We start from the raw sequence: 27,197 nt of genomic DNA, 5'->3' as shown, positions 1-27,197 counted from the left end.
TAGCGTGCGCTCCCACGCGGTCGTCGCTCGCACCAGCGTATCGGATGTGCGGCCTGCGCGAGTTTAGTTTTCACATTGCGCTTGATCGTCTGCTGGCCAAAGTGTTATTGATCAAGCGTTGCGAATCTTGGTTCGTCCGCGCGCTCTCGGATGGGCCGATGAATTAGCCGAGTACGCGTAGAGGTTTGCGTTTTGCCCGACCGACGCACAGAGGTAAGCTGCGACGGGAGCCGTAACGCGCTCCTGCGTCTGCGGATGACAAAAGCGTTTTGGGGACCCCCGAACCCCCACCTCCTCGGCATGCTATCTGGTTACTAAAATAGCCCGCCAAATATCTGTTTATAGATGATGCAGGCGGCGGCAGTTTGCGGGGGATCCCCGGTCCTTCCAACAAGCACGGTGGATCCAGCCACTAACGATGCCCCGCTCGAATTTGCGGCACGAATCAAGACAAGTGTGGCCCCAGAGACGCTCGGTGAGTTGTGTGTCAGTTTATGTGTGCGGTGCGACAGATGTATAATAATATTCTTAACAACGGCAGGCGCTTTCCGTCGTCGTTAAGCGCAGTTGGCGAACGCGGTAATTCCTTCCTTCTTTCTTTTTTATCTCCTCAGATTCATGTGAGAAAGAGCTCATTTATACACCTCTGTCACGGCCCTAACGTCACGCACTGCAGCCTCTGTGGGGGTTTGCCGGCTCTGCGCTATCTGCGCCTGGCGCAGGGGCTTCGATCGCTTTGCGCCGTAGTAGATTTTCGCTCTCTCGAGCCGTTCCACCGCGTGTTGTTTACACGGTCGCCAGGTGCACGGTGTCTGTACGCATTAATTTTCTTTTTCGTGACTGCTTCCCGCCTTCGTTGCTATTGCTCTCGTTGCTTTGCGTGAGTGTGTGCTACGTTTGCGGTTTCACATGGTTTGTTTGCGCGGTTGGATTTAGAATGCTGCTTTGTGATTCGGGTGTCAACTAACAGATTTTGCTCATAATATTCTTGCATTTATTTTAGTTCCAGGTATTTAAGGTCTGACTGCATTTTAAGGTCATTTATTAGTTTTAGATGGCGAAGAAATAAATTGATTTCCATGCATGATGTTTAATTGACAGTGAGAACATATGCCATGCAGGCTCAAAAGTTGATTCCCTATTTTAATTACAAGACTTATTTTCATCTTTCTAACTTGCAGTTTTCTTCCTGCATTCGGCCCATTCATCTGCATTTAGGTGTGACACATAAAAAAAATTGTTTGATCACAGGTATCACCTTGGGCAGTCACCATTGCATGAAGTCTCCAACTGTAAATACCTGTGTGTAGCATTAACTAATAATGTATCCTTGAATTCACGTGTGGAAAATATTTGCTTGTTCGCCTTTTGAAAGCCCCCGCCCATGCATGCGTTGTGTGCGATCCATATTCTAAAACCAATATTAAAAAGCTTGGAAGAGTCCTGAGCAAAGCCATTCCATTTTTTCACTCTTTGATTCTTCATCTGAGCTAATGAAATCTGACAGTATCCAACCCCTTGAAACAAGAAGAAAAATATTTGTTAAAAATTTCTTTCTTTGCTTGTAAGCAACAAATTGGCACTTGATCCTGTACCCTATTTTTAGTTGCAAGCTTCGCACATCACCATCATCCCGGTTCACTTGCCCCATACGTTTCTCAATCTGGCAGATTTAAATTTTCCTTCATCCCACATACCCTAACAGTGAAATTCACCGACACAGTGATTGGCAGTGCATAGTGATGGTATACATGTTTGCTTTTAGTTGTTCATTTTTTGCTTGTTACTCATGGATCTGTAATATGATTTGCAGTATGAAATAAATAAAAGAAGCCGTCTAGCTGGCATTTTCGTGTTTAATTTCTGAAGCAGATAGCCATAATTTTGTCCGTCTTTTCATGCTAGTGTATCAATTGAGTGAAGCATCAACATCTCTCATCTACAGGCCTAAATTACCACACTCAAACACTGAGCATGTACCAATATTGGGACTGTGCAACACGTAGAGGGCTCAGTGCACTGTGGTTGAAGCACCACCAGTGGCAGCATCCGCGTTCGCATGGGTGCTTGACTGCAGACCACTGCTGGCTGTTATATTCATTGTCAAATGTGATGGCAGCAACCGTTGCTGGTTTTCAAAGTGTCAGCTGCACTTTGTCTTGATGTGATCACAGATGAAAAAACAAATCTGTGTGGAAGTAAACATGTTTTCGGCGTGTCATAAGTGAGCCAAAGCTAGTAGCGCAGAGTGGTAAAGCTACGGTGCTTGTGGTATACGAATGTGATTGGACTGAAGTGCGCTCTTAAACTTTAGATTTGAGAGCATTATTTTTTTATGTAGAGCTAATTCAGTCAACGTAAGTGCTAGCACTTGAAGATTAGCTACCTGGACAGAGTTCGATGTGTGGAGAGTCAAAAGAAAAGGCATTGTACTGCTGAAATGAGACTAGCATTGTATCTGCTGCAACTACATGATTATGTCTAACAATGAGTGAATAAATGGTAATTTTAACTGTACCTACTTGCGGTGCTTAATAACTGCACAATCGTGTAGTCTGTCCATGCGATCCTGCTACCATCTGTCAGTTGGCGCTTTGCAATGATGTACTCAGTTCATCAAAAACTCTCAGATATCACGCTTGATGCAAGCAAGCTGTGAACTGGCTTAATTTACGTGACATGTTTATGTGAATTTTATGCAACTTTTTGTATTTAGTTTTGCTTTCTCATTTTATTATCTTGATTGTAATTACCTAAGCCTGTTACCCCCAACATAGGGCCCTTTAAGTGTTAATAAGTGAAAATAATGTGATGATTGTAATTACCTAAGCCTGTTACCCCCAACATAGGGCCCTTTAAGTGTTAATAAGTGAAAATAATGTGATGTACTGTGCAGAGACAGCTGCTCAGGGTTGCTTGACACTTTAGTCTGCCCCGCTATAACATTATGCTTGTGTGTTTCTGGCCCCTGTGCTCTGTACAGCATTTGGTGCATAAAATGCTATGGATAACTGAAGCAGTTTACATGAATAACTGTATAACTGAAGCAGTTAACGTGACTGTGTACAAGTGACGTCATCAGCTGCAGTACTAATGAAGGGGCACATCATGCAGGGATAAATTCGTAACTTATGTCTTTGAGTAGAATGGCCACAGTGTATGTCAACACGTTCGCTAGAGTTAACTTATCATCATTATTGTCATCATCAACCAGGCTGTGTCCACTGCAAAATGAGTCTTTCTCAATGATCTCCAGTTAGCAGCTGATGTGCAAGAGACAAGAAGATAGCAAGGTGGGTTAGATAACAAATGCAAGGTAATGGTATCCTAGCTGAACTCTAGAAGAGGAAATGGACATGGGCCTGGTATGTAATGGGAAGAGCAGATAACTGCTAGTCCCTTGAAAAGACACAGAGGGCAAATTGAAGTTGCCTGTATAAATAGGTTACCACATTTTAATCACAAAGACAATGCTTTCACTAAAACAGAGCTTTTATAAGCTAGATACGGTCAAAAAATGAAATACAGCTGTTATGGCAGTGTGATGCGTCATGTAGATATTTGTGCATAGATCTCTGGGGCTGGGCGATGCTGCCATTTGTTTCTAAACTGGCACAATGGAGTCGTTTTATGCTATGGACATCACAGGTTTGAAAGAAGTGGCGGAAAATTTTTTAAATCCAATTTTTTTGGCAATAAATATGTCTTCAGCTACTGGACAGGCATCCACATTGCCAGAAAAGGCCAGAGAATCAAATTTAATGCGATAGCATTAGACCGCTCATGTGGGGAAAAACTGTCTGGCGTCGGGTGTTCTCTGAAGCCTCCGAGAACCACCTGCCAAGGTTGGCATGTGACAGAAGTGGAGAGGGGGAAATCCCCCTCTCCGCCTGTACGGGAGAGGAGAGAGATGCTATAAGGTGACTGCCATGGGAAGAATCCAGAGAGTGGCTACCATGGGCAGAGGAGGCTCTGACGTAGGTGGACAAATTCGCAGCCTGAGGGTGCTTGCCACGGGAACAACCCAGAAGGTGGCTAACGTGGAAGGTGTGAAGGGTGAGGTGGAAAGTGAGCTGAGAAGAGAAGCAGAGATAGCAGAGTGGCGCACGTGCATCGGATGTCGCTCTTCTGTTGAAATGGTTGTGTGCATGTCACCTACAGAAACGAGTGTCAATGGATATTGCCTTAAGCCTGTTTCACATGCAAGAGAAAATGCTAGCGAATCCTACCGCTGTGGCGGAAAAACTTATTTTGAGTCGTCGCGGTGATGAGCGGCAAGGCTCTAACAAGTTGGAAATTTCCGCTGTGGCGCGCCGCTCAGTCGCTTATTCGCTTGCATGTGAAACAAAGCAATTTGATGGATTACATACAGAGTACCTCCTGTTGTAATTGATTGGTTTGGCCAAGGATTGAGAGGGCCTGGTGTGGGGGAGTGTATGCATTTTCTTCAATTCCTTTTCAGACCCTTGTGTCTGTGCACCTATTGGATGGGGACATGGTAGTAGTGGTGTTTGTACAGGCCCTGCTGCTGGAGAGAATGAATAACGTATATATAACATTGGGGAGTTCTTTGGGGTTGGCAGCTGGCGCCTTAGGTTATGTGGGATATAAGGGAGCTAGGTGTGCTGTAAGGGAGTTAGGTGGGATATAAGGGAGCCTTTGTGCGTCTTCCTGTAGGGCGTCCAGTGGGTGCGTCATTTGGAAGCTTTGCTGCTGGGCTGGCTGAAGGTGCGGCTGGCCTTCCCTCCCTGGCTGGCCTCATGGGTAGTCCTACCCCATGGGGTGTGCCCCCATTCATTGGACTGCCTGGTGATCCTGCTCTCATGGGTGTTGTTTCCAGCTACAGCCAGGTACAAACTGAAACCTTGGGTTTTTGATGTCTTTTTCAGAACTGCAAGGGCCCACGCTGCTTGTTTTCTGGTACTTGTTTTTGTGCGTGCAGGTACACCTGACTACAAAAGTTTATGACATGTGGTAGCCTTAAAGAAACTGAACTTCCTTGTAGGGAATGCTCTCATCCTGAAATTGAAAGGCATTTGCATGTGCAACCTTAAGGGTGTGCATGCACCTCAGTTACAGGCTAGCCTTTCTTCTTAACCTGTGCCTCCTTTCAGGCTATGCTCTAAGACCACCAGAAATTTGAATCTTTCAATGCGTTGTGCCCTGTATAAACTTTTCTGGCCACAATATATCTGTATTGGTGTGATATAACAGCCTCCTGTTTACCAGTGCACAAGCAATTTGAACATACTAGAGGGATAAATATTACATAGCTAAGAGTTCGGTGAAATTTCGTCTGATCAGGTGTTATATTGGAAATGAAAAAAAATGCAGTCCGAGTCGTAGGATAATGGAATTGATGCTTCGGAGCCTGCACATGTTTCTTCAGTATTCATGCATGACTGCATCCCTTCATGTCCAGCAATTTTATTGTTGTGGGCAGCCAGCAGGCGTGGCTTACTTATGTTAATTTTTTCATTTGGTGTCACCAAGAGGAAGGTTTCAAGTGTTAGTAATCATTGAAACCTGGTCGTTGCCGCATTTTCTGGTTTGCTGGTTTGTGAGTCCTTCATTATGTGTATGATCATCATAACAGCTGCCTGTGGCTGTGTCATTAAGCCACTGTTGGCTTTGTAAGATCTCCATCTTTGTTCCTCAATTGTCTGTGGAGTACGGTTAACGGGGCCTAGAAAGAATTTTGCTGTGGGTGCTGTGAGTGAGTCCTATTCCTGGCACTCCTCTGGAGTATTCTGTATATCATGTTTCTGCAAATGAATTTAATTAGTGAGAATTTTTATGCATCACACTTGTGCCTACACTTACTTTTTGACTTCTATTTCTCTGAGAAACATGCAACATTAAAATCAGTGTTGAGCATTAACAGTGCCTAAAAGCAGTGAAACACAGTGTTATACCACATGTGATTAAATACCTTATGCCAAAAGCAGAATGAATACATGCGTCATACAAAATATAAATTTCGCACAGTGTCCACAATTTGGTTTTCTGGGGCCACCCCCTGACATTGGGCCTGGAATACTTCCAACAAGCATTCTGACTGCCAACACGCCCGTAAAGGAACTCCTGCGGTTTCCAAACTGTGTCCTTTATCCCCCAAAACCAAGTGAGTGCACGTTTTGACGCATGCGACAAATGCCTTGTTGAGATTCCTCACTAACATGAGACTTGTACGAACTTTGTAAAAATACGATAGTCAATAATGCGAAATTTTAGCGCTGCTGTTCACACGCCGCCTGCCACTGCTGGCAGGTGGTGTGCTACACTGTTAGCCACATTCTGGTATCTTCTTGTGGCAGCCGCCTTCTGGGTGTCCACTCCTCCACTCTCGCCGTGGCAGGGGGCGTCTCGCTCTGCTACTAACTGCCAATACGCCACCTGTCACACGCCTACACATGTAACCTGTCAGGTGTCGTGTTACGCCGACTGCGCCGCGAAACGCAGAAACAGGTGCCTAAGAGCTTCACTCTAAAATGTTATGTTTGTATACATGTCTTTGTTCATGAGCTGTGTACAAATGCCTTTCATATCATGTTAATTGTCCTCACCTGGAGTAGCCTGACAGTTCGGTTTCCAAGCCAACATCCCCAGTGACCAGTAGTGAGCACCGCTTCCCCCTCTCTTCTGAACTGTTAGTCTTCAAGAGCAGAGTTCCATTTTACTTGCAGGCAGTAGCGGTAAGGTGCACAGTGTTTGAGTCTATTATCTATTTGAGTAGCGTTGGTGATACCCAAAATATGGCCTAAAAACGTGCCTATGCAGCTTTTTTGCTCCTCCGAAACCCAATAGCAGCCCCCCAGAGATAAAAGATATAGGCTTTGCTCTAGATTCCAATTTGTTCTGTAGCTTACATGGCCATGTTGAAATGCCTGTTTTTGTTTGGTCCTAGTGTAACCAGTCAGGCTTTACAAATACCAGGGTAGAGATTCTGTTTATATGGGAGCTCTGTATATGGTAGCTCTTTAGAAAGAAATGGTTTATCAGAATGGCTGTAACTTTGTATTTTATCGTGTATTTATTTGAGAACTGTGCGGAATGTACAGTTGGGGACAAAAGTCTGGAGACCACGTGTTCCTGAAACGAAGCCGATAGTTCTGTTATTAGCCAGCGGCTAGAGACCGCACTTGTGGAGATGAAAGAACAAAATTTTGACATTCACCTCCACAAGTGGGGTCTCCAGCCGCCGGCTAATAGCAGAGCTATTGGCTTCGTTTGAGGAACATGGGGTCTCCAGACTTTTGTCCCCGACTGTATATCATCTGGTTTTGTAGGTACCGGTATGGATCCACACACCAGTACTATTAGCACTGTGTATTATTAGCATGTTCACTGTGGCACCCAACAAGTTGTCAAAGCCAATGCCTTTTTTATTTAAATGCAAGCCACATCGTTTGCTCTGCAAAAAATTCTTTTTGGACAGCTCTTTCTGTTTTCTTGCTGCGATGTGATGCTACTAATGAGGAGCTATGGCTTGTGTCTGTGCATGAGCTGCTAGTGTGGCTGGTGATAGCTCTTGTATAAAGTGCCGCATTGTGGAGGAAAAGAGAACAAAAAATGGCTGCGGTCTAGCTCTGGTTAAATCTGGAGTGATGCGATAGCTACAGCTGGCAGAGTGGAACTCGCTCAGTCAAATTGCAAAGTCACTCTTTTGCCACCCCATTTCGCTGGGCGTTCCTTCTTCATCTTCGTCCCTGGACGTGGATTCACTCTCTCTCCCTCTCCATTCACCCCCCCACTCGGTTTCGCCGCCAGCAGCTACTCCGCACCACGTGACCAACCACGTGACCAGCCACAGCGCTGCCACAGTGCTCAAGGGCGGCCACGCAGCTCAAGAGGTGCCACACTGAAGGCTCGAAGTGCTAGCGTAATGTAGTTATCGCTACAAAATTTGCCTATTTCCCGTGCCATGCCATTGCATTGGGTGGCATCATTGGGTCATTGGGTGCTGTCACCCTCTCACTACACATGCAGAGGAGATACGAAGGCTGGCAGATGCGAGAGCGTAAGAAGGGGTAGTAGGGGAGTGTTCGATTTGCCAAAACAGACTGACGTGGCTTGCATTTAAATCGAGAAGGCATTGTTTAAATCAACTTACTTGTCATATAACATACACCATCGATACCTTGGGTCATAATTTTATGCACGCCTTGTGTCCGCTTATCTACTACTTTGCGATCATTGTTGCTGTCACACTAATTCATTGGTGTGCACACCATGCTGCAGACATGCCACCGCCAGCCACCCGAGAACGGCCACCTGGTTGTCGCACCGTGTTTGTGGGTGGCCTCCCTGAGAGCGTCACTGAGGACCTGGTGCGGGAGGTGTTCCAGCACTGTGGCACCCTCACTGCTGTTCGCATGGGCAAGAAGAACTTTTGCCATATTCGTTTTGAGACGGAGGAGCAGGTGGATCGTGCCATAGGCCTGTCCGGTCAGTGACATCCACACGTCTGCATTGTGTTTCCTTTCCCAGCCTGAGAGGTAGCCTGTGAGATAGCCAAGCTGTTGAAGTTGGTAAAAGACCTTCACAAACTGTCTTTTGTGTATAGTAGCCACAAAATTCAGCAGTTAACGTCAGCATGAGGAGTGTAAAATGAAATCAAACTTCGTGCTTCAATATTTCACTAGTAGTAAGTAGAACCTTTGCATAATTACTGATTTGCAGCAGTCACTGCCAGAACCTGTATCAGCCTCTTACTCATTACTTGGCTTTAGGGTTAGTCTAGAGTGACTTAGTGATGCTGTAATCTTTTACCGCACTAAGGCACGTGGTACCGTGCACGAAGTGTTAATTATAACTGGTTACAACTTGCTTCCTGCGTGCATGCAGGAAGCAGAAAAGTGAATATGATAGCAGAGCAGTCAGTAGTTGCAAGCCAACCTCTGCTGAAGCCCTTTTATGCACTATGCTCTTTTATTTGCTGCCAAAGCTGCTAGTTGGTTGGTTCCCAGGATTTGCCTCTGAAATAGATTTCATGAGGTGCAGCATGCTTGTTCATCTGCATGGTTCCAGGCATTGCACAATGGCGCACGACTGTCATGTGCGCAGCCAACTTTTTTTTCTTCAGTTATTGTGACTTTGCTTATATGTAGCCTACCAGTGGGCACTTGCTTATAGTTTCTTTTCCTTCGTTGTTGTGTAAGTTTCTGTAAGTTTCTTATAACATTGCTTACTTGCGTAGTGCTGTGGTGAGTACAACTGTGTTCTTTTCTATTAAGTGTTGCACTATTTTTAATGCTCCTGGCATATTTTTGTAGTTTTGTGGCATTTGACAATTTTAGGTAACATGACATGAAAGGTAAATGTGGTTGGAGTAATGCCTTCATATACATTGGGGTCACAAATATGTGTGCTGCGAGCAAGTTTTTTCTTTTGGAGCCCATCGGCCAGGCAAATTTCACCATAGTCAGTTCTAAATATATTGTGAATTTTTTGTGTTGGTGGGATAGAAAGAAAGGAAGGGCCGTTAATGACATTGTGCCTGTACATACTGGCTAGTAAGCCAACACATTGCTTCACAGTCGTGACATGAAACCTGGAGCATGTGACTGGAACATGCTGTAAGTTTGAGCTTATGATTACTTAGTGCGGAGTTCTGTGCATGAGCAGTAATTCCAGCTTAGGCTGCTGTTTTATGTTAGATGTTGCTAAGGGCTGCACAAGAACCTTGATATGTATGTTTGCTGTGAATAGACTGTCAGTTAAGCGAACAGAGGATTCTTCCTTGTAAATTCTGGACTGACTGGCTACAGTAAAGTTAGTCTAGCTGGCTTGTAAGACAGATATTTCGTAAATGGATGGCAGTCGTTGAGTTGGTGAAACTCGGGCCCCGGTAAAGTGAAGCTTGCTGTGGCAACTTGGCACACAAAATATGAAGGGCAAATGAGCAGCTCCTTAACTGAACTCTTTACCAGAATGACTTCTGGAGCAATGTTGGTTAACTCTTTCGAGGATAAGTTGTATGCTGTTACGCACATAGGTACCTATAAGTGTAACAATAATCCACCACTGCTGTTCATTTCATACTTTCTTTACAGAATGGCATGCTCTAAATAGCTCTTTAAATTTTGCCTTCTTTTCCTGTGCATTCTTTTTATCTCTCTCTCTCTTGATCGTTTTCCTGTTTTGACCCACAGTTGTAACTCAGTGTCTACAGTGTTTGGATGCTGACCACATACTTGTGGGATCAAATCTCGGCATCCCGGCCACGGTCGCCACATTTCAGTGAAGGTGAAATGCAAAAATTCCCCTGTGCTGTACAATGTTAGTGCAGCTTAAAAAACCCCAGGTGGTCAAAATAAATCCAGAACCCTCTTCATGGTGTCTTTCGTAGCCCATATGCAGCTTCAGGATGTTAAACTACATATGCCACGCTTACCCACTCTTTCGGCAAGGAGAGTGGGGAACACCTTCCACTTGCTGGCTTATGTTTAGATGCTAGCCCAGAGATAGGCAGTTATGGTATGGCTAACACACTTCCTTTTTTTTTTCCCAATAATAGCACCACAGATGTGCGTCATCCTGTTAACTTGCTTATCTTGTCTTGCACTGCCTCACATTCTAAATAATCAGGAATCAACATGATGAGCTAGTGTCGTTGGTCCTTGCAGAATAGTAGCACAGTTTTTTCTCTTTCTTTCGATTCCTGATGCTCAAACCTTAAAGGGCCACAGAGAGGGGTGTTTGAGCTTGGCTTTCAAATGCTTGCACTATGTAGAGTACAGGCCACCGAGCATCCATGTCACGTACGAGACCTCAAAAATGAGCGGGAAATTTACGTTGCATTTTTTAAAATTCCTGCTTTCGCACCTCGTGGCGACGCGCGGTGCCGCGCTCTCACGCTAAAGCCAGCGGAGGTAGGAGGGGCCAAATGGGTGAGGCCGGTGGAGGAGCGCCGCCGTTTCGGCGTGCGAGAGGAGAGGGAAAGGCGCGAAGAGCAGAAGTTCAAATTTTGTCTCCATGTAACTCAGCTTCCACAAAACGCATTAAAAAAATTCTTGCTGGAGGATAATTATGAAGCAGCGTCCTTTAACATCCCAGGCATATCGCAGCTTTATTGACAGCCCCTTTCTGGGGCCCTTTAACGTAAGCATTTTTCTGCTGTTGCAGTACCCAGTGTGCTTTCCTTGGTTTAAAGGACTGTTTGTTTTCTGATTGTGGTACTGTGATACTGCTTTCTGGTAGCATGTGCTGTGGGACTTGCCGCGAGTCTTGGAGCATTTGGGAGAATAGGTTAACAAGCTCTTACATGCCAGAACAGCACTTCAGGCCTTGAGGCATGCCATTGTGGAGAGCTTCGGGTTAATTTAAACTTTGTAGGGTTTTCTAACATGCATTAAATTGTTAGCACAGCAGTGTTCTTGAATTTAATCTTCACTGAAATGCAGTTGCTGTAACTGGAGCTGAACCCATAAACATGCTCTCACTAGCCATATGTGGTCATGGTAGAACTGTGCCTGCTGGCTCTACCAGGACTTAAATGCGGGCTGCTGACTGTGCTGACCCTATGTTTGTGTGCTCCCCTCTTGTAGCCCTCTTGTTTGTGTTACCTGTTGTTTCTTTTGTTTCTGTGCTGCTTGGCTTGAGTGCCCTCTTGTTTCATTTGTTTATGTGTTACCTTGTTTGGGTTTCCTCCTGTCTGTGTGTCACCTTCTTTGTGTGCCACCTTGTTTGTGCTCCCTCTTGTTTTTCATGCTTGTGTGTCCTCGTTTCTTTTGTTTATGTGACCTCTTTCTTGTCTTGTTTGTGCGATTCCCTTTTGTATGTTCTACCTTGTCTGTGAGCCTTCTTCTTTCTTTTGTTTGTTGCCCCCTTTGTTTGTGTGCCCTATTGTTTGTTTGCCCCCATGCCCAGGGTACCGCATGAAGATCCGGGACCAGGAGGAAGCGAGCCAGACAGGGAGGCTGCACGTGGATTTTGCACAGGCCCGGGATGACCAGTACGAGTGGGAGTGCCGCCAGAGGGCCATGCAGCGTGAGCTGCGCCATCGTGAGCGGCTTGACCGTGAACGACTGCGGCCACCCTCTCCACCACCTGTTGTCCACTACTCAGACCATGAGGCCCAACAGCTCACCGAACGTCTGAAGGGTAAGGCACTGCCTTTATTAGTTTTGGTACCTGGAGTTTAAATCAAGTTGGGAAGAAAAAATTGTTTATTTTTAAATGCAAGTTTGTCAATAATGAATGCAAATTTTGCTACTGAACAAACAACATAACCGTAAAAGAGTCATAGAATCGATTTTTACTGAGAAATGGGAAGACAGCAATCGAACCTCTATATGACGAACATGGATATATGAATTATTGGCCGTATCAAACTGTTCCTAAATGTTTTCAACTAACACGTGCATTTCTTAATTTATATATTGAAGGCGGCTTGCCATAATATGGATATACCGAACTGCCGAGTGCCAAGTTGTGCCCACTGGGTTGATAGTGCCCCGGAACCAGCGATGGGGTCAATTGCTGTAGCTTTCCAGTCGCCATGCAGTGCTCACGCCGACTGCTAACTTGTTTCCTGACATGGTGGAATTCTGCCAAACTCCTGATTATGAACATCCGTTTGTGCCCTGCCAGTGCAGATGGAGAGCTGGAAAAATTTAGTAACGCATTTTTCTACTTGAAACCCTTGAATAAAAAAGCCAGGATTTCAGCTGCAAAAGAGCTTGCATTGATGACATGCTTTGAAGCCTCTGGTGTAGCGTCATTTCGTCTTCTGCTAAGAGGCTTTGCTATTTTATATCTGATGCCATTGTTGTCTTTTTACTAGAAATTCATTAGCTATGCTTCTTCATGCCTAAACAAAATGCATCACTCTTCTACTGTGCAGGCTATTGGCCCTGCAGCGCTGCTTAAAACCTTAATTTCTTGCAACTGACGGCCTCAGGAACAGACTTCAGAGTTTGCTTGCCTTCGTTTGAAATTTGTTTCCTGACGTCGCTAGCATTTCAGGTTTTCAGGTGTTGCGTAAAGATCAGCTGTTGGTAATCAAGCATATTTGATGCAATACAGCAGACAGCGCAAGTGCTGTTCTGCAGTTGTGGTGTCGCTTCTCACTGCTGACCTCTGTCTTGCACTTTTCCAAAGGTGACAGCCCTTCTTGAAGCCCAGCAGGCAAACAGCTTCCTGCGCTTGCTGTGTGCAGGGGACGAATCCTTTCAGAAGGCGGTGCAAGTGCTGACAGTGTGGCTGGACCGAGGGGAGTGCACCAAGCGCAATGCGGGCCACTTCTACTCGATGCTGCAGACAGCCAATGGCCACATCCGCCGCCTGCTCCAGGAGAAGAAGGATCACCAAGAGGCCCTGGACAAGGCCCGCATCTTGTTTGCCCAGAGGCTGCAGGGAATCCTCGTCCAATGTGAGTATGCCACCTTGTTTGTTTCTCGATGTTCGTTGGCTCATGGCATCCACCCGAGGGGCCTTTGGCCGTGGTCTGGAACCGTCACTTATGGGGACATTACCTTCCGTGTGCACCCGTTGGCTGGAACAGAGAACCAAATGAAGTGGGAGAAATCCAAGTGCATGCACTTCTAAACAGTGTTTGCTTGACACCAGGCAGATTTCAAATGTTAGTTATTTGCACCTTGAGATAATATTTGCTTTTAATGTCAAACACCTAGTTTCTTATGAAGCATGAGTGCTTCATCAGCTGGCATGCCCAGATCGGAAAATGTTCTAACATCACTTCTGGGGCAAAATATGGATGTGCTGTTAAGCTTACTGGACACGTTGCATTTGGTAACATTCACCAGCAGTGCTTTTCGTAGGCTCTATTCTCTTACCAAAGCCGTATTTTTTGGTTTGTTCAATTTCAGTTGTGCAAATTTTCAGTGTGCACCTGCTGGCAGAAGTACTAGTGTAAGCCTGTGGGCCATGATTTAATCTCTAGGAAAGCACCCTTCACGGTCATGTCAGCTTATGATTTCTTTGTTAATTGTTGTTGACAGGTGTAAAAAAAAAAACAAATCCCGTAGGAATAATTGTTTGGGGTGCTGGGGAGCATGAATGGAGCATGCTGACCTCCCAAAAAAAGACTGATTTGTTTACCATTACCACAGCTCGTTTGACATTGCAGGTGGAGTATACTGCAGGTTTGAAAATTGGCTTGGGATAGGGTTTGCCCTGAAGCTAGAATATTTTTAATTGTGCACTTACCCATGGCTTTGCCATTCTAAAACAGCATTTAATTTTATCATGTTCCTGATGAGGCGAGGTAAGAGTGTGAAGTGTCTCTGAAAGTTTATCGCAGTGCTTAAGAATGTCGTTGCTTAAAGGGGCACTGAGGACATATAGAAGTTGGCCTGTATCAATAGGTTACCGCATTCTAATCACAAAGAGACCACTCTAAATGAAAATTGAGCTTTTATAAGCCGGAAAAGACCGCAAACGAAACACGCTGTGCATCACTGTGCCATCACTAGTTGATTTCACAAGTAAAATGCATGGCCGACACCAGTCTTAACACGCTAGCCTTAAGGAGCTCGTGTCGCAGAAAATCCGATGTCGGCGTCGTTGACTGCGAGTGAAAAATTCATGAAAAATCCCCAGAGAAGCAACCTAGGAGGCAGGTGAGCCACCTAGGTCACGCAATCCTGTGGCTTCATCACAACCTGCCCACCGGATTGTGAGCAAACTGCGCACCATGGCAGGTGGCAGTTAAATTAATGACTAGTTGCGAGACGTTGCCCAGGAAGAGTGACCTGGATTGCGCAAGTCCTACCATTGGGAGCACCTTCCATCGCAGGGCAATGGTGCATCGCTTAACCGCTGCGCCACTACGCCAGGAGTGGTACGAGGACTCCCAGAGATCTATGAATGTTAAGCAGAGAATGACCAATTCTGCATATATGGGGATTAAACTTAGCTCTCGTGCCACACCCTTAAGGCGGAGCTTGTGTCCCCTGCAACTTTTTTCCGGGAGGCTTTACTCTTATCTTTCGCCTTTTCCTAAAGATTACCATGGGGAGGGACACCCCAATGAGCCTATAGGCCAGTTTTTGAGAGGCTCTGCCCATTTGTTTAAGTTAAAAAAGTTTTAAAAAATGGCGGCGACCCGTCTTTTTTGGTAAGGGCATTACGAGCTTGAATCGATTGGTGGGAAGGTTTCTAAATAAAATTTTCTCAGTGATAATTGGGAATTTTGCTGCCGGTCAAGTGTCAACATAGCCAGAGTGAGCCAGCAAGAGAGTCAATTTTTACAGAGGACAATAATTCGATGGAGCTGTCTTCAGTGTTCCTTTAAACTGCATCGCATGCGTTCAGTTCTGCCCAGGTCCGTTTGTAAGTAAGTCAAATGACAATACGTTACTCAGTAGCACAGCTCGGCGGCATGTCTCCAGGCCACAGCTCAAGGTAAGTGCCGATGTGTGTGTGTGTGCAGCACTTTGTCGTACGAGATAACACTAGTGGAGGAGGAAGTGGCCCAAGCACATGCATTTTGCAGCCATAGATCTTGTGCATACTTCTGGGTACATGTGCTGTACTTAGTCAGGTCACCTGCTTATGGGGAAAGTGCACCATTTTTTCAGTGCTATAAGACTGCGAGAAGAAGAGCTTACAAGAAGAAAGGCTTGGTAGCGTTTGGGCACCAGAGCTCAGAAGCCCTTAGCATTGTGAGGAGGAGGGTAGTAGGACAGGAAAGATGTATACATTCCTGCGCTAGTCTGGTATAGCAGTCGAGAAGACACACTCCCACTCCCCTTTTGGAGTCATTGAATGTCGTCCCGGGACTGGGAACAGTGAGCTCGATGCACCGAGCAGAGGACTTGCAGTGACGCAGCAGCACGAGAACCACGTCTGAAAAACACCTCTCAGAAGCACAACTTAAGAGCCTCTCTCAAAACCAAATGTCAAGGCAGAGCTGCTGCTCTCATTCGCACCTCATATCAGCTGATTGTCTGCAGTTTTCTCTCTATTTTATAAATTACTTTTTCCTGTTTAATCAAGGATCCATGTGACTTCAGAGCTGCTGAGGTTGTGAACATGTTACCACTGCAAACATTGCTCATCATTCTGCAGCAAATTGCAGTATTGGCAGTTGTTGCTGGCAGCAATGGCAGATTTACTGCAGTTACTCTGAAACAATAGTCTGTGCCTTGTACTCGTTGGTGTTTCCAACTCGCTTCAATTCTGAGGTCTAAAAAATAAAGTTTTTGCTTTCAAGTATGCATCCTTGCCTACTTTCATTCATCATACGTTGTATCTAGAGGTTAGGTTTTCTGGCTTAAACTGAAAAACATAGGTGAAAATATGTGCATTTAATTTTTTGCAATTTGGTTTAACTGAAAAGGTCCACATCCTTGAAACATATGGCACATTTGGCTGGCTATGGAGGGGAGATACATTTGGTCACAGGGGAAAATTAAGTGCAGAAACCAGGGGTATAATGAGAGAATAGTATAGTTGGCATTGCTTTGTGACCTTCGATATGCTGGTGCAGAGTGAGAGGCTCCACGTCCTTGTCAAACACAGTTTGTTATTTGTATAGCATAACACTGTCTGCTAACAGACTGTCCCCACCCACATGGCACTGTTGTTTGTTAATGCGGGTTTTTCCACTTAATGTAACAACACTGACAAAGTTGGTAACTTTAAGAAGCCATCGTCAACGTGAATTCATGCACAAGTGCCTTGAAAAATTTTATGTTCTGACTTCCGCAACGGCTCGGGAGCAGTTCCATGCCTGCTGTCATCACGCACATCACATTGATGTGCTGGTCTTGTTCATCCTGCAGCGCAACCAGGACCTGACTAGCAAGTTTTAGCACTCAACTTCCAGTTGCGCTTTTCTCCCACAGTCTAATTATTTTGCAGCGCTTGAAGCACTAGTTGCTTGAGCAGATAGGGGAGCAAGCATGTCAAAGCACCAGCAGAACTTCATTCGTTACCATGTTTCAAGCGAATACAGGCGATTAAGTTAATCACATTCCTCTCATTCTATTACTCTTACCGGCCTTGACAAACACAATATCATCAAAAAAAGAGTGTGTGGATATTAACGCACATTTCCGTGAAAAATGCTAAAATCCGTGACTTTTCAGGGTGTCTCGGAATTGCTGGAAACTAGGGGCCTTATTCATAGCCCTCTTTTCTGGAGACTGTCTCACCAGTTCAGTTTAAGATGCATGTGCACACACACACGTGGCCAACAGATCATATAAGTTTACTGTGGCCTATGCGATGGCCTTGAATCTCTTATCAGTAGTTATTTTAATTTTATTTTTGACTAAAAGTCCATTCTAGAAAAGTTTCTTGGTGCACTTTCCCTTTAGGTTCAAGCAAAATGTAACGCATCTGACACGTGCAGGTGCGAATTTCGGAGAACTACAGGGTGTTTCACCTAAGACTTTACACCACATTTAAAAATAGGCTTTTTGAGTTTTATAAGAGCGCTTTTTTCGTGATTGCATTGTCAGCGTAGTGTAGCACATCAGAATACAGCTAAGACGTGCTAGCTAGAAGGCATGGTTAACTAGTATTGAATAGTTAACTTTTTAACTATTACTATTAGGCTCCTTAATTATATAGAGGCGTGTAACCCACAGTAAATAATATCCATATCAGTTTTTAGAGTTTTGAAAACGCAGTTACCCTCAGTGCTGTGGCCCAACGAATTTTCGCTACTACATCGCGCCAAAATACATGCGCTTTTGAGAAGCTTGCAGCCAAAGCAACCTCTCCAGTGCACGTAACTCCTCTGAATAGACAAAATTTGTTGGGCCTCAGCGTTGAGGGTAACCATGTTTTTGAAATTCTAAAAGCTGATCTGGATAATGCTTACCATGGACTACACGCCTCTCAATAATTAATAAGCATAACAGTAATAGTTAAAAGTTAACTATTCGATATTAGTTAACCAGCCTGCTAGTTTGAGCGTCTTAGCTGTATTCTGATGTACTACACCGCTGATAATGCTATGCCGAAAAATGCGCACTTCTAACTCAAAAAGCCTATTTTTAAAAATTGTGTAAAGTCTTAAGTGAAACACCCTGTATATTGACCAGCATTTGTGCCTGTTCTGCACTTCCATAGCTTGTGTGGTACCATTTGGTAAGTGACACCCTCCTGTCATCCTCTCATGCTTGGTCTATTTCTTTCTTTCTCTCTCTCTCTGATCCACTGGATACCTCTTCTTTCTTCCCTCTCACACTATTTTCCCCCCATCTCCACCGCTCATGGTGTAATCCCCACCCCCCATTCCACATACCTACCTTCCTTTCCGACTGTGGTCGCCACTATCAAACCTGCCCCATCACATGACCGGCTGGTGCTTAGTGGGCCAGATTGAGAAGGTATTTGCTGTGGCCAGTCACCAGAAGGTCTGGGACCATTTCACCAAGGCCCAGCGCAAGAACATTGAGTCCTGGCGCAAGCAGTCCGAGGTAAGCTGCATGTGAACAGCTGTGTCGCAAATGTGAAAACACTGTTGCTTGTGTTGGTGGGGCGGTGATATGCGGTTGAAGGGCATTGGAGTGTGCTTTAAAAGAGAGCAGAAAAAAAAAAAACGGTTTCAGGACTGAGAGTTGAAGGGAAACAGAGAGGATATTTGAAATCAAGTCAGTCAGGAGATGCTTGCATGACCTGCTTAGGCATATGCACTTGCATGAGTATGCATGCATGTGCGCACGCATGCAGCATGTAATCTGCACTTTTCCTTGTTTACCATAGTATTTCACTCATATCAAGTGTATTGTAGTCAAATACAACTAAAGAGTGAAGTTGCTTTTCCCCATCAAAGGTACCCCTTCCGGCCTGTGGCGTCGGCCGATTCTTATGCCCCTGCTAGCGTGACTATGCAGGGAGTGGCAGATGAAAAGAGACAGTCCCCTCCTTGAATTGTCGTGTCACTCCCTCCATCGTCACGCTAGCAGGGTCATGAGAATCGGCTGACACTGTTGGCTGGAAAGGGGTCCTTTGATGGGAAAAAGCTGCTTCGTCCCTGAGTTGTATCTCACTACAGTATTACTGTACTGTTCACACCAAGCCACGCTGTCTGGGATTCTCATGTGGCCACTTTACTGCTTTTAAACCAAACACTAGTGTTGCATTTGAAGATTAGGAACAGTGCGATTTCATTGCAGATACTTAAGGTTGGAAAACACTGCCCTGTCATGCCATCTTTGGCAGCTGAATTCAGATTGGCGTTCATCTTAATGAATGTGTACTGTCACGCCTCCGTTCACATGCTTAAGTAGCTTCAGAGTGATGTTTGCATACTTTTCCTCTCACTCATTGGTTCTTTTTGTTTTTCTGACGCTAACTGAGGGCTGGCTGTACAGCTGAAATCTGAGGGACTTTCAGACTGAAGTACTTTTACTTCTAACTTCCTAATGAGATTGGTTTTAGGGGGTTTAGCGTCCCAAAGTTACTTGGGCTATGAGAGATGCCGTAGTGAAGGGCTCCGGAATTTTCGACCACTTGAGGTTCTTTAACGTGCACTGACATCGCACAGTACATGGGCCTCTAGAATTTCGCCTTCATTGAAATTCGACCGCCGCGGAAATGAGATTGTTTCCTTGTGATTGGCAAAGAAAAAGTTTGAGGTGCAGCCTATGCGTTCAGGATAATATGAAAGCATTCACATTAAATGGCATGTTCAGTAACTTTCTCTCAAAAGGTTGTTGTGCCCTTGAAGAAGGGACCTTGAAGAAGCACATTTTGATCAGAATTGAGCTGTATGATCCCCTATTTGTGTTATTTGTTAAATAAATCTGTTTTTTAGACTCAAGGAAATTTTCATGACATAGCCTGCTCAGTAGTGTGCTGAACGAAACTAAGATGCATGCCAGCATGGTAATTACAAATCATGGAAACTTGTAAAGGGATTAACTCGTTACAAGGTTTTGTTTGTTAAGAAGTTTAAATAGTTATAGTCTTTGCAATATAATAGCTGTAGTCCTTGCAATATAATAGCTGAGATAGCCATATTGAGCTGTGAGCCCATGTTCTTGAGGCACCATACTCGCTTTCTTGGCCTGACAAAGCACTGTCGAAATGCTGAGGTGTATGGTCTATGCTTTAATGATCTCCGTGGCATAAAGTGGTCTGCTGATGTGCAGACAACGTGGTGCTTATCTGAAATATATTAACCCTTATGGTGTTGCAAATCATGTCTTTAATGCTAAGCGTAATGGGCTTGAGATATGCTTTTCTTTTTATTCATCCCTGCTTGCTGACATGTTGCTGTCTGGCTTTGAGGGCTTTGTGTCTGTTTCTGTTCATACGTCTGCACTAAGTGCAAAAGCCTGACGTCCTAACTTCTTCGCCATTGCCTTAACACTTAGCAATGTCAGGTAAGTTTCAACCGTTTGCCTTTTGCACATCTCTGCTTTAATGTACATAAATGGATATCTTCTGCACTGCTCAACATCGCACATCGGTTTGACTCTCAGGTCTACACGAGAGGCTTGTTTCTTGTTCACTTGGTGTTTATGCATGGGAGCATGGCAAACTCAGTAAGCTGTGCAGTGGTTTTAACAGTTCTTTCTAACCTCACTGCGTGCAAGTAATTGAAGGCTGCCTGGCTTGTTAGTTGTAAAGGCCGTTTTGCAGTGCCAGACAGCATGGTGGGCTCCGAGCGGTTCACGTGTAGGTCTAGTATAATTGACTTAGTATTAATGTCTTTTTTTTTTTTTTCGAGAGCTCCAGGTTTTTTCCCACAAACCTTTGAAGGTGTGCCTTAAAGTGAGAATATCATACGAGTCATGTTGCCGTACCGGAAGATGCGAGTGTACTCAAAATTATTAGGATGTGTTTACCCAAATAATTTCCTCTTTTGTGTCTAAATTTTGCAAAGCAAGTACGTGCGTCACTTTTGATTGGATCTAGTACCATGGCTGAGCTGTTTGCTGAGTTTATTTTCCATGAGTAGTTGTCTGCTGCTATTTGCAACTGTAGATGGATGAAAGAAGTTAGCGCCCTCATGTGAAGACATGGGAATATATCCTGTTAGTGAGTTGACTCTGAGAAGCCAAAGCAATACACTGGCCTAGTTCACAGTTCAGTCTGCTTGTTGTCCGGGGACACTGTTGCCCGTCGTTGTCTTCAGAGATTTTTGTTGAACCGCTAATTTAGTGCTGAAGGTGGCTTTGGATTGCAGAAGAATTAGGCAGCTATGGTCATCAGGTTTGTTGTTAGTGAAATCAAACTATCAGCTCTAGCCTGCGCTTGAATTAGCTGTGTTCTGGATAGTACTGAAGTTTGCTCTGTGCATGTTAGAATTTTTTGCAGTATAGTATCTTCAGCACGATTGTGCTACATATCATGACAGCCAGTTTGTAAAAGCATGAGCTGTCATGATGGTGGTGCTAAAACTTGGTTTAGTAATGTGAATTGAAGCAACCTGCACTTTTTAGCACCACTATGTCTTGGTGATCACATACCACAAAGAAAAACTAAAGCACTTTTGTAAACACGTTTTGATTCTCAGCATGAGCACAAGTCTGCATTGGTGAGGCAAGTTCTGTTGTAGCTGAATGTGTTCAAGCTCAGGTAATTCTTCTTATGTAGTATATTATGTCAATTTGAAGAGAATGAAAGGTGCTTATGAAGAGAAGTTTATTGTATAACATGATTGTTGTCAACCATTGTTAACAAATTTTTTTTTTAGGGGCCCCTGTTACATGCATCTTAGGGAAACTTCATGACTTGTGGTTTTTCTGATGCGTGCAGATACTTTGTCATAGTGTAGAAGGTATTGCGCTTAGTTTAAAAGTATGCTGCTAGGTCAATTTGTGTGAGAAAAGTGGCCATGGTGTTGAAAATGGCATGGTCCTAAATTATTCGTGGCTCTGCCTTTGCAGGAGATCAAGTCTGCCCACCTGGCTGATGTGTTAGACAAGCGCCAGGAAGACGAAATGGATCTGAGTGATGAGGATGAACCACCTCCTGCTAAAGTCTCCAAGATTTCGGAGACTGGCCTGGGTGAGACGTGTTTTTGAAACTTCTTTTCTTTCAATTTCGCCTGCACAACTGAGATGCAGAGTTGTGCTTCCAGTTTTCTTGTAGTGACTCAGACTTTTGTAATTTGCACTTCCTCTCAATTCTGGTAAATCTTAATATCTTGCCCAGTCCTCCTTGTATACAGTTCATCATCATGAGAGTGATTAATTGAAATCGACTACGCAGTCGGTTAACGTGTTTTGCTTTCTTTTGCGAGGATGAAAAACCTGCACCTGCAGGTACCTGCTTGTGCCATGAGGGTGACTGGAGCTATGTATCTGCATAATTTTGGCTTGTCTAAATATGGTTAAGTTAGATACTGAAGCGTGAAGAGCAATTCCCTGCTACGGAACTAACCGGCAACTCCAAGCTTACAGTCTTGAAGTCATAAGAGGTAATGGCCAGTTGTCGCACGGTAGCATTTTATGTCGTGACTAAGACGTCATTGCGTTCGATGACTTTTACTTTCTTCCTGTCACTATGTCAGGCAGGAAAATCTTGAAATGCTGTGTGGGAAGAAAAAAGTTGAGTACAATAGCCAAAACTAAGTCACTTGTGAAGATTACGTTGTTGTTGAAATGTTTAAGGAAGGAAGCGGGAATTTTTGTTATTTATGCATGAAATGTATGTAACCAAATTTGGCACAGTTATGTGACTTTTTACGTAGATTTCAGAATAGCATTTTATTTTAAGCTAGTTTTTATAGTTGTAGTGCAATTACAATTCACACCTTCAAAATGCCATCTGCAGGGCTTGAAGTAATGAACCTTTTAAAGGCTGTACTAAGAAGCAATGTTTCAAAGGTGAAAATTCCTATTGAGAATTCACATACGCTTTTTAATATAACCATGAAAAAAAAAAAAACCTTATTTACCATGAGTAAGCATGTTTTTATCATGTTCCATTTTTAGAACATTGTGGTTTTTCATATACAGAATTCTTATCTCATCTGAAACAGCTTTTATGTCCTTTGCAGTGCAGATTTTTTCTTCTTTTTGTTATCTAAACACAACCCAATAAGCTGTCTGCATTGTCTTCGCAAATTATAGATAGCACACTATAACCAAAACCTTGAATAATATTTTCTTTCACCATGCGAGCTGCATTGCATTCAGTGCTTCAAAAGCTGGGTAGGCAGGAAAGCATTTCGTGACCAATAGTTGTTAGAGCATAGCTATGATACGCACGTCTCATGACAACCCACGCATGGCTCCGTTCCTTGATCATGGGACCGCCACCTTCTGCACGTGCCTCGTGCTGCCTTGATTGTCTTCAGGTGGGGTGTGTGTGACCAGGGGGGTGCCATCAGGTTGGGACAAGTGGTTGGGAGAACACGTTTTTTTGAGATCATACCCCAAAACGTTTCAAACCTCTCGGACGCCACACCTAGCCATGAGGTGAGAGCCTGAAGACCCAAAAACGTGCGGCAGGTCCAACATATGTAACATGTGCTCGGGACACTGCCTAGGAACGTGCTGCCCGATAGCATCCTCAAATCTGTGCCGGCACATCTGGTAGACAGAATGGGACTGTGTTTACGCCAGGCGGCATAATGTGGGAGACTAGAATAGTAGTATTGCCAGTCTTTAAATTTTTCTGCTGTCAAATGCCAATGTTCCAAAAAAGGAACGTTTGCATTAAATTCACTGCCAGGGAAAGACACATGGGCTTTTGTTGTTTATTTTTCTTTAAGAAAATTGCTGTTTGTCGTTACTTTTGTTGTTTTGTTCAACATTTTTTTTTCTTGCAAAAGGGCTCCATGAACACTCATCTGTGAGGATGCCCAATATATCTCCTTTTACTAGTAACAATTCAAAGTTTTTAAATGAGTCGATAATAAATATTATAGTTGCGATGTTTTCAGCAATCACCATGCAGTATGTGAAAACAAAAAAATGGCCTGGCTTAGCTTATGGTTAAGCCTAGGATGCGAAGCAGACGTCGCTTGGCAAGCTGTACTTCTCGTTCTTCTCCCGTTTCCGTGGCTCTTTGTAACTTGCGCTTTGCGGTCTGGCCAGCCGCCCTCTCCCTGGCCGACATCTCGCTGCTCAACTGACTCAACGAGTGCGTCGCCTTTTATACAATTGCGTGACGTCAGTATCTCCTAGCGGTAGGAGCGGGAGTTAGGCCACCGGCGGAGGCTGCGCATCCGCAAGCGAGCGCACGAGTTGAGCCCCAGCTTTCACAGCTGTTGTGACGTCATATCACGTGGTGCGCCGATGTAGGTCAAGTGGTAGTTACGGGGCCGCGCGCGGCGCAGCAAGGAAGAGCTCGGTTGTGCGGCTAGTATGCTTTGCATAAAATTCCAAAGATGGGTGTAATTTGAAGGGAAGTTAGAAAAATTGAGTTTCATATGTTCCAATTTGGGACAAGTGAAAGGTTAAGGAGAAAGTGCACAACTTATGCATGTCAGCATATTTACAAAGCTGCCTTCTGTTCTTTTTCAGCTATCAGTTCTTTTCTTACGTGCCCAGTTACTTATGAAAATAAAAGTTAAACTCCAGCGTGCATATCTACACAAAAACATTTTTTAAAATCTCTTCCTAAAACTATTCCACGTATACATAAAAGAAACTGAGAGCTTTATTGCAGTTCTATTTAGTGCACTGTCATTCGTTATAAAATGCCAAACGAATGTGTGCTGGCAGTTAAGAAAAAGTGAAAGCTGGGAAAATCAACCTTAAAGTTTATTCCCTCGTTTTACTCGTTTAGCGCCTCAATTGTTTTTCTTTTGGCCAGAGAAAAGTGTTACTGTGACCAGCGGAAGCTCTGATCTTTCCTCTTTATGCTGACACATAACCGGAACGCCACAAAATTCGCGATATGCTGGGACCATCAGAAGCATGATTCGCTCGCAGTTTCCTGTCACCACACATAAAGAAAACTTTTTTCTCTATTTAATTTATACATCATATTTCACTCATTTTTTTTTGCTGCGAGACGATTGAAGACCCAAGGATTATTGGCCATTTTATTTTCAACGCCACCCTTCAAGGTTTTTATGTGTCGAAAAGGTCAGTCGCAGGTTAAAGAGTACAGAGTGATGTTAGACTTCAGAGAGCAAACGTCTGGGAGGCAGCTGAAGAGCGTTATACTTTAGCTTCCTTGCCTCATGGTCGCGTGCACTTGTGGTCTGTGCAAAATGCTGACGGATGCATGTGTCAATATTAGATGTTGGATAATTTAAACCTCTAATACAGTCAAACCCAAATATATCGAACTCGAAGGGGTCCGCGAAATAGTTCAATGCAATGATAAGTCTATATACAAAAAATGGCCTATAGGTAAGCTTGTCTGTAACCTAGAAGCAATGATACATTGCACCCATGCATTGACTTGCCGCCCGCCAGTGCATTGGCAGCGCACCGCTTGCTAGGTACAGCTAGGCCTAACTTGCTTCCCATCGCAGTTACAGAGAATGATACTTTAAAGCTAGCTGCTATCTACTATAATGCACTTATCCTGCCACCACTGCACTATAAAATATAACAAATATAACAAAAGCTTATTAACATTGAGGTGTAGTTGGCTTCTGCAGCGTGGCAGCGAAGCACGTATGTGCCACGTAAGGCGGTCAAGTTATGTTGGCTTCACCGCAAGACAACAATGTTGTGAGAAAAATGAGTACAATAGATCGAAAACTACCCTCAGGCACGCCTCACGTTCACCCCGTCTCACGGTTTCACAGCCCTAGCATGGCCATCAGGGGCCCAAGGCCGCGCAGTTGAGTAAACTCTGCGCTCGAAAAGTCATCGAAAAGCACTGTTAGGAGAAGCGCTACTTGGAAAGGTGTCTGATATATCGAACGACAGGTGAAATTAAGGTTCGGTATGCTGCGCGACTTTCCTGTACTTTTACACAGCATTTTCAAGGGGATAATCTGTGTTGGATATAGCCGATAATTTGAAATATCCGGGTTCGATATAACCGGGCTGCACTGTAGTTTAAATGAAAATCTATGGCTCTGAGGAGTTCGAATATGTGCAGGTTGACTGTTGTGTTGGAACAAATAAATAGATTGTGAGGAATGAAAGAGGTTCAGTAACTGTCTCAATGTTGGTGGACACTTCAGCTTCTTGAGGGAAGGGACGAAAGAAGAGAGAGAGAAAGAGGCTCCTTAGTGGTGGGCTCCAGATTAATTTTCTCCACCTGGGGTTCTTTAAAACATGTGCTGATATGACACAGTACACTCGTGTCTTTGCATCATGCCTCCGTCAGATTGCAGCTGCTGTGGCCGGGATTTTATCTCTCGTGCTCAGGATCAGCAGTAGTATTAGGAGCTGCATATGGCAGATTAGGGTGTTCGCATGATGAGATTGTGCAGGATTAGCCTGTGGGCTTGCGTTATAATTCTTGTTGTCTTGATAAAAGTGGCACACCTGCGCCATCTTGCTCCCTCGCGGAAGTTGCAGCAAGAACTATGCTATGCATACAGACGTTGACACAAATGGGGCTTGTTTCACCAAGACGTTGGCGCCCGAAGCTCCTCATTCCCTGGACTGATAACGGGTTGTGGTCAGACGTTGCGAGAACTCGGTTTCATCATTCATAGGGAAAAACTCCCACATTTTACCTACCCTTGGTACAGATCACGGATAGCAATAGCCATACCCTCCCTCCCCCTTTTCATTACAGTGCCCCCTTGCCAGCCCACCTCGTAACACTTATTGGCCAGAAGGTGAATGAGGGTGTCTTCAATTACGACACCAATGCCGTTGACTGTAGAGCAAGTCCCCCTTTTACAGCCCTTGCTATAAAGAAAAACAGAAAGGAGGAGATGATGTGCAGTTTTTCGGTTATATTATTTTTGCTAAAATCTTTACTTGTAGTTCTGGCACTGGATGGCTGTGTCTGTTGTCAAGCACAGTTCCACAGGTTTAGATCAAGCATAAAATTCTTCCTTAAAATAACTGCAACTCTGATCTGGCCCGAGCTTTAGCCAGAGTTGTTGTGACGTTTAAATCAAGAGAGCCCTAATTGCTCAATTTGCTTTGCCTATCTTAGATTGAGATGCCAAATTCAGTGTGTACTGCAGCTGGAAGTCCTAGATCAACGCAGGGAACTCTTCCGATGCATTTGACCGTGATGATTTATATGCTCCAAAGCATGTAATCAATTCTTTGAGGGCCATCCAAATGCTTCTATGTGTATATGCTATGTGATCTGTTAAGCTATTGCTTCCACAAGGAAGCACAACCTAGCAGGGTCTGTGTTCCATGCCACTGGGTGCATTCTGTGCT

General features: G+C 44.3%; 1 protein-coding gene across 2 annotated transcripts in view; it reads left to right on the top strand.

Annotated features, from left to right (window-relative positions):
• Positions 1-29: 29 nt before the first annotated feature.
• LOC144125236 (ecto-NOX disulfide-thiol exchanger 2) overlaps positions 30-27,197 on the top strand; it is a 34,428-nt gene continuing 7,260 nt past the window's right edge. The window contains exons 1-9 of one of the 2 annotated variants that reach the window (XM_077658455.1): positions 30-213; positions 346-475; positions 4,678-4,850; positions 5,989-6,124; positions 8,242-8,448; positions 11,872-12,105; positions 13,163-13,375; positions 18,292-18,398; positions 21,819-21,939. In XM_077658455.1, coding sequence (XP_077514581.1) covers positions 346-475; positions 4,678-4,850; positions 5,989-6,124; positions 8,242-8,448; positions 11,872-12,105; positions 13,163-13,375; positions 18,292-18,398; positions 21,819-21,939 — 1,321 coding nt within the window. In that variant the 5' untranslated portion in view covers positions 30-213. The remainder of the gene's footprint in view (positions 214-345; positions 476-4,677; positions 4,851-5,988; positions 6,125-8,241; positions 8,449-11,871; positions 12,106-13,162; positions 13,376-18,291; positions 18,399-21,818; positions 21,940-27,197) is intronic. The other variant, XR_013313353.1, reaches the window with a different exon arrangement.

This window comes from Amblyomma americanum, chromosome 3, assembly GCF_052857255.1.
Source record: "Amblyomma americanum isolate KBUSLIRL-KWMA chromosome 3, ASM5285725v1, whole genome shotgun sequence".
Lineage (NCBI taxonomy): Eukaryota > Metazoa > Arthropoda > Arachnida > Ixodida > Ixodidae > Amblyomma > Amblyomma americanum.
Note: the sequence above shows the minus strand (reverse complement) of the source record. Positions and strands in the feature narration are given on the sequence as shown.